At 46.7% G+C, this 7,967-nt stretch overlaps 1 protein-coding gene across 1 annotated transcript; it reads right to left on the reverse strand.

Moving 5' to 3' along the window:
• Positions 1–1,900: 1,900 nt before the first annotated feature.
• Positions 1,901–7,736, reverse strand: LOC124030403 (potassium channel subfamily T member 2-like; the record flags this gene model as incomplete). The annotated part of the gene is made up of 6 exons (XM_046341757.1): positions 1,901–2,167; positions 2,430–2,514; positions 2,735–3,077; positions 3,244–3,372; positions 7,435–7,516; positions 7,636–7,736. Coding segments are annotated over 6 exons (858 nt in total), but the record flags the coding sequence as incomplete, so codon positions are not given.
• Between the last annotated feature and the right edge of the window lie 231 nt (positions 7,737–7,967).

Consider the following 7,967-nt stretch of genomic DNA (forward strand, 5'->3'; position numbering starts at 1 on the left):
TATTTATATGCATAGCCTTCAGAGCAGACTGGCACCAATGCAAACATATGATCACAGCAAGCCATAACTGGGGAACAAGATACACTGGCACCAATGCAAACATATGATCACAGCAAGCCATAACTGGGGAACAAGATACACTGGCACCAATACAAACATATGATCACAGCAAGCCATAACTGGGGGAACAAGATACACTGGCACCAATACAAACATATGATCACAGCAAGCCATAACTGGGGAACAAGATACACTGGCACCAATACAAACATATGATCACAGCAAGCCATAACTGGGGAACAAGATACACTGGCACCAATACAAACATATGATCACAGCAAGCCATAACTGGGGAACAAGATACACTGGCACCAATACAAACATATGATCACAGCAAGCCATAACTGGGGGAACAAGATACACTGGCACCAATACAAACATATGATCACAGCAAGCCATAACTGGGGGAACAAGATACACTGGCACCAATACAAACATATAATCACAGCAAGCCATAACTGGGGAACAAGATACACTGGCACCAATACAAACATATGATCACAGCAAGCCATAACTGGGGGAACAAGATACACTGGCACCAATACAAACATATGATCACAGCAAGCCATAACTGGGGGAACAAGATACACTGGCACCAATACAAACATATGATCACAGCAGAGCCATAACTGGGGGAACAAGGTGGCAGGGCAGCCAAGCCTAGCTACAGTGTGAGAGTATAATGACCGCTTTGAAAATGAATTGGAAATCAAACTGAGCCATTGAAAGAGTAGATGTATAGCAACTTTAATATATACATATTTCCACATCTGTTGAAACAGCACTGAATGAGGGCACTGTAGTGCATGGATGCTGAGCAGCATTCTCACCACACGGTGGCGCCACCATCTCTGATAAACCTCTGCTGAGTTTCAGACAAAGATTCACATGGCTTTCAAGACCTTGGTCTCCACATGCATGACTCTCCAACAAGCATGACAATAATAGAATAGCGAGCTGGTTGAGGAGACGTGGGGAAGGGTAAACACTAACTAAATAACTAACTAACTAATTAACAGAAACAGAAAGGCTGGCCTTGGCCATTTGGAACTATCCATAAAGTTACATGAATCAGTAAATGAATACTGGCTTTGTTCAAGAGATACTCATCGACTGGGTCACTCCTTCAAAGCTTTTCCTTTCTTTCTGAAGACAGTAAATGGTGTTATAGATCATCCAGCATTAGTGTCTGCCTGCTAGCTCTCTAATTGTGGAAATTGACAGGTGATCACTGCTCTTTGGCTTCCTCTGCTACTGGTGAGCTAAAGATGAATGTGGGAACTGACGGAGAGTTAAAGTAACAGTAGGATCAGATAACAAGGTACAGAACATATTCATGAAACCCCAGATCAGCATACTGTTGGCTCGGCTGCAATCACCTCGACACACACAACCACATAGAGACAGAAAAATAACAGTCATTTGGAAATGTGTTCCTTTGGCTGTCCAGATATAAATGTCAGTGTCTGGCTCATAACATACATACAGTACATGCACATACATAAATACAAATACAAGGTCATTGAATGCACTTCTGTGTCCCCAGCTCTCCACTTCAAAAATGAAACGGTGCATAAATTAAACAAACCAGCTTGTAGAAAAGGTCCATGCATTTGAGAGTTTCTGAATACAAAACAACGTGACAGCTGTGACTGTCTGTTCAGAGTAGATGTGGAACATGTGTCCTTCCCAATAGAATATCCCCCCCTCTCTCTTTCTGTTTCTCTCTCTCTTTCTCTCCCTCGCTCTGTCTCTCTCGCGTACTCTCTCTGTCTCTCTTTCTCTCTCTCGTTTCTCTCCCTCGCTCTGTCTCTCTCGCGTACTCTCTCTGTCTCTCTTTCTCTCTCTCTTTCTCTCCCTCGCTCTGTCTCTCTCGCGTACTCTCTCTGTCTCTCTTTCTGTCTCTCTTTCTCTCTCTCGTTTCTCTCTCTGTCTCTCTCTCATTTCTCTCTCCACTCCCCCTATGCTGCTGAGTTCTGTTGTCTACGCTCACAAATGGGTGCTGTTCTGTGTGTCGAACCTGTGGCCCTCGGAGCGGCTGTTGCTGACCTTCCTAGTGCCCCCCTGGTTAGGCAACAGAGACAGAGGGTCTGGTCTGATCAAGTACCTGGACATGGGACACACACACCAAGACACACTTAGATGAATAATACATTTAACAAATGCTTATACGTTCTTATAACAAGTTATAAACCATTATACCTGCAGGCTTTTGTTATGAAGGGTTACCCACTTAACTTTAGTGATTTCTTCCTGAGTGAATGTGCAAGACTTAATTTAAGTTGGACCAGTATATTGAGTGAAATTGTGTGAATTTGCCTTCTGATGGTGTGTGATTTGACTGAGCCATCAGGATATTGTGTACTCACACCACATCGTGCAGCTCCAGCCTGGTGTCAGGAGAGGGGTTGATGAGGATGTAAGACAACCTGTTGCCCTGGTCCGTCATCCCATCTGACACAGGAAGTACACACCACAAGACAGGAAATAAACATGACATGTCACAGGAACTCAAATGATACCAATTAAGTTGTTCCTTAGTAATGTTGACAACAAAAGAATAGTGGAGGAAAACACAAAGCTATGAAGAAACAGTTATTTTCCATTAGGCAGGCACAGTGCAGTGCTACATGACCACACATCCACCCCTCAGAACACATCTAACAGTACTCACTGAATCCTGTGGCTGAGAGGCCCAGGTGTTTCATGCGTGTGCGGACCAGAGAGTTGAGCTCCTGTCTCTCAGAGCGTCTGAACAGGGTCAGTCTCTGCTGGCTGATCCTCTCCGCAGCGCTTCCTGTGACCCCTTCGACCCGCTGCTCTCCCTGACCCCCTTCCTGCTCAGCCTTCTGGCCCACTGCATGCTCTTCCGCCGGAGGAGGGGGTGGTCCGAGGGTGGGAGGAAGAGGAGGGGGCTCGGAAGAGGTGGAGTTGCGGTGGGGACCCCTCCGGGACAGCAGGGGCTCTCTGGGCTCTCTGGTGTCCTCGTAGTCCTCCACTGTGATGGACACCTGGGACTGAGAGAGACACACACACAGCTCAGACCAATATCAAGCAGCAGCTGTTTCTATTGTGAGTTGTTATTGAGTGAGTTGAGTTTTTATTCTGGGTGTTGATGTTTTATCACTAAAACATCATGATGATCATTGACTCCTGTACATGATGATCTGTCCAGACAGGTACCTCAGAGACTGGTAACTTTTGGGCTTCAGTGCGGTAGATGCCGATGGGGATGTCACCAGTGGAGGAGCACAGTTTCTGGTAGAGTCGACCATAGGTGCGGATCCACAGGTCCTCCTCAGTGATCTTCATCTATGAGACCCCAAACACCCCACCTTCATCATCCTCAGTTCCAGGCAGCTACACTAATGGCCCTTCAACCTCAGTACCAGGCATCTACACTAATGTCCCTTCAACTTCAGTACCAGGCAGCTACACTAACATTACTTCAACATCAGTACCAGGCAGCTACACTAATGTCCCTTCAACCTTAGTACCAGGCAGCTACACTAACGTTCCTTCAACCTCAGTACCAGGCAGCTACACTGTCCCTTCAACCTCAGTACCAGGCAGCTACACTAATGTCCCTTCAACCTCAGTACCAGGCAGCTACACTAACGTTCCTTCAACATCAGTACCAGGCAGCTACACTAACGTCCCTTCAACCTCAGTACCAGGCAGCTACACTAATGTCCCTTCAACCTCAGTACCAGGCAGCTACACTAACGTCCCTTCAACCTCAGTACCAGGCATCTACACTAATGTCCCTTCAACTTCAGTACCAGGCAGCTACACTAACATTACTTCAACATCAGTACCAGGCAGCTACACTAATGTCCCTTCAACCTTAGTACCAGGCAGCTACACTAACGTTCCTTCAACCTCAGTACCAGGCAGCTACACTAATGTCCCTTCAACCTTAGTACCAGGCAGCTACACTAATGTCCCTTCAACCTTAGTACCAGGCAGCTACACTAACGTTCCTTCAACCTCAGTACCAGGCAGCTACACTAATGTCCCTTCAACATCAGTACCAGGCAGCTACACTAATGTTCCTTCAACCTCAGTACCAGGCAGCTACACTAATGTTCCTTCAACCTCAGTACCAGGCAGCTACACTAACTTTCTTTCAACCTCAGTACCAGGCAGCTACACTAATGTCCCTTCAACCTCAGTACCAGGCAGCTACACTAATGTCCCTTCAACCTCAGTACCAGGCAGCTACACTAATGTTCCTTCAACCTCAGTACCAGGCAGCTACACTAATGTTCCTTCAACCTCAGTACCAGGCAGCTACACTAATGTTCCTTCAACCTCAGTACCAGGCATCTACACTAATGTTCCTTCAACCTCAGTACCAGGCATCTACACTAATGTTCCTTCAACCTCAGTACCAGGCAGCTACACTAATGTTCCTTCAACCTCAGTACCAGGCAGCTACACTAATGTTCCTTCAACCTCAGTACCAGGCATCTACACTAATGTTCCTTCAACCTCAGTACCAGGCATCTACACTAATGTTCCTTCAACCTCAGTACCAGGCAGCTAAACTAATGTTCCTTCAACCTCAGTACCAGGCATCTACACTAATGTTCCTTCAACCTCAGTACCAGGCATCTACACTAATGTTCCTTCAATCTCAGTACCAGGCAGCTACACTAATGTCCCTTCAACCTCAGTACCAGGCAGCTACACGAATGTTCCTTCAACCTCAGTACCAGGCAGCTACACTAATGTTCCTTCAACCTCAGTACCAGGCAGCTACACTAATGTTCCTTCAACCTCAGTACCAGGCAGCTACACTAATGTTCCTTCAACATCAGTACCAGGCAGCTACACTAACTTTCTTTCAACCTCAGTACCAGGCAGCTACACTAATGTCCCTTCAACCTCAGTACCAGGCAGCTACACTAATGTTCCTTCAACCTCAGTACCAGGAAGCTACAATAATGTTCCTTCAACCTCAGTACCAGGCAGCTACACTAACTTTCTTTCAACCTCAGTACCAGGCAGCTACACTAATGTCCCTTCAACCTCAGTACCAGGCAGCTACACTAATGTTCCTTCAACCACAGTACCAGGCAGCTACACTAACTTTCTTTCAACCTCAGCACCAGGCAGCTACACTAATGTCCCTTCAACCTCAGTACCAGGCAGCTACACTAACGTTCCTTCAGCATCAGTACCAGGCAGCTACACTAACTTTCTTTCAACCTCAGTACCAGGCAGCTACACTAATGTCCCTTCAACCTCAGTACCAGGCAGCTACACTAATGTTCCTTCAACCTCAGTACCAGGCAGCTACACTAATGTTCCTTCAACCTCAGTACCAGGCAGCTACACTAATGTTCCTTCAACCTCAGTACCAGGCATCTACACTAATGTTCCTTCAACCTCAGTACCAGGCATCTACACTAATGTTCCTTCAACCTCAGTACCAGGCAGCTACACTAATGTTCCTTCAACCTCAGTACCAGGCAGCTACACTAATGTTCCTTCAACCTCAGTACCAGGCATCTACACTAATGTTCCTTCAACCTCAGTACCAGGCATCTACACTAATGTTCCTTCAACCTCAGTACCAGGCAGCTAAACTAATGTTCCTTCAACCTCAGTACCAGGCATCTACACTAATGTTCCTTCAACCTCAGTACCAGGCATCTACACTAATGTTCCTTCAATCTCAGTACCAGGCAGCTACACTAATGTCCCTTCAACCTCAGTACCAGGCAGCTACACTAATGTTCCTTCAACCTCAGTACCAGGCAGCTACACTAATGTTCCTTCAACCTCAGTACCAGGCAGCTACACTAATGTTCCTTCAACCTCAGTACCAGGCAGCTACACTAATGTTCCTTCAACATCAGTACCAGGCAGCTACACTAACTTTCTTTCAACCTCAGTACCAGGCAGCTACACTAATGTCCCTTCAACCTCAGTACCAGGCAGCTACACTAATGTTCCTTCAACCTCAGTACCAGGAAGCTACAATAATGTTCCTTCAACCTCAGTACCAGGCAGCTACACTAACTTTCTTTCAACCTCAGTACCAGGCAGCTACACTAATGTCCCTTCAACCTCAGTACCAGGCAGCTACACTAATGTTCCTTCAACCACAGTACCAGGCAGCTACACTAACTTTCTTTCAACCTCAGCACCAGGCAGCTACACTAATGTCCCTTCAACCTCAGTACCAGGCAGCTACACTAACGTTCCTTCAGCATCAGTACCAGGCAGCTACACTAATGTTCCTTCAACCTCAGTACCAGGCAGCTACACTAACGTTCCTTCAGCATCAGTACCAGGCAGCTACACTAATGTTCCTTCAACCTCAGAACCAGGCAGCTACACTAACGTTCCTTCAGCATCAGTACCAGGCAGCTACACTAATGTTCCTTCAACCTCAGTACCAGGCAGCTACACTAACGTTCCTTCAGCATCAGTACCAGGCAGCTACACTAACGTTCCTTCAGCATCAGTACCAGGTAGCTACACTAATGTTCCTTCAGCATCAGTACCAGGCAGCTACACTAACGTTCCTTCAGCATCAGTACCAGGCAGCTACACTAACGTTCCTTCAGCATCAGTACCAGGCAGCTACACTAATGTTCCTTCAACCTCAGTACCAGGCAGCTCCACTAACGTTCCTTCAACATCAGTACCAGGCAGCTACACTAATGTCCCTTCAACCTAATTACCAGGCAGCTACACTAATGTCCCTTCAACCTTATTACCAGGCAGCTACACTAACGTTCCTTCAACATCAGTACCAGGCAGCTACACTAACGTTCCTTCAACGTCAGTACCAGGCAGCTACACTAATGTTCCTTCAACCTCATTACCAGGCAGCTACTAATGTTCCTTCAACCTCAGTACCAGGCAGCTACACTAATGTCCCTTCAACCTTATTACCAGGCAGCTACACTAATGTTCCTTCAACCTCAGTACCAGGCAGCTACACTAATGTTCCTTCAACCTCAGTACCAGGCAGCTACACTAACGCTCCTTCAACATCAGTACCAGGCAGCTACACTAACGTTCCTTCAACGTCAGTACCAGGCATCTACACTAACGTCCCTTCAACCTCAGTACCAGGCATCTACACTAACGCCCCTTCAACCTCAGTACCAGGCATCTACACTAACGTCCCTTCAACCTCAGTACCAGGCATCTACACTAATGTTCCTTCAACCTCAGTACCAGGCATCTACACTAATGTCCCTTCAACCTCCAGTACCAGGCAGCTACACTAATGACCCTTCAACCTTAGTAAAATCTAAGCAGGGCTGTATACTATACATTATATTGTTGATCATCACATTTCATAGCTTTCTGATGATAACTATTGAGAACATGAGCAGATGAGTTACTCACAGCACAGAGGAAGCCTGAGCCAGGCATGGAGTCTAGTCCCAGCAGTCTGGTGATGGAAATCATGTAGTCCTTCACAAAATTTGTGGGAACACACAACAAACAACAGAGGGTCATTGAGTAATAGAGGGGCAATACAAATATTGTAGACTGAGTTTTGAAATATGGAGCGTTGCTGTCCTGGGGTGAGAGTTTAGACTAACCTGATACAGTAGAGTATCCAGCATGCTGACACTGAACACCTTCCCAGCAGCGAAGGGTAGACGAAACATGAAGACCAGGTTGGAGCCCCTCTCTCTCTCTTTCTATCAGATCACCATACACAGGAATAAGAAAACAGGGAGAGAGAGAGACGGAGAGAGACAGACAGGGAGAGGGTGAAAGGGAGAGAGAGACAGGGAGAGAAAGACAGGGAGAGGGTGACAGGGCGAGAGAAAGACAGGGAGAGGGTGACATGGAGAGAGAGAGACAGAGAGAGAAAGACAGGGAGAGGGAGAAAGACAGGGAGAGAAAGACAGGGAGAGGGTGACAGGGAG

This window comes from Oncorhynchus gorbuscha, unplaced genomic scaffold (genome assembly GCF_021184085.1).
Source record: "Oncorhynchus gorbuscha isolate QuinsamMale2020 ecotype Even-year unplaced genomic scaffold, OgorEven_v1.0 Un_scaffold_11204, whole genome shotgun sequence".
Taxonomy (NCBI): domain Eukaryota; kingdom Metazoa; phylum Chordata; class Actinopteri; order Salmoniformes; family Salmonidae; genus Oncorhynchus; species Oncorhynchus gorbuscha.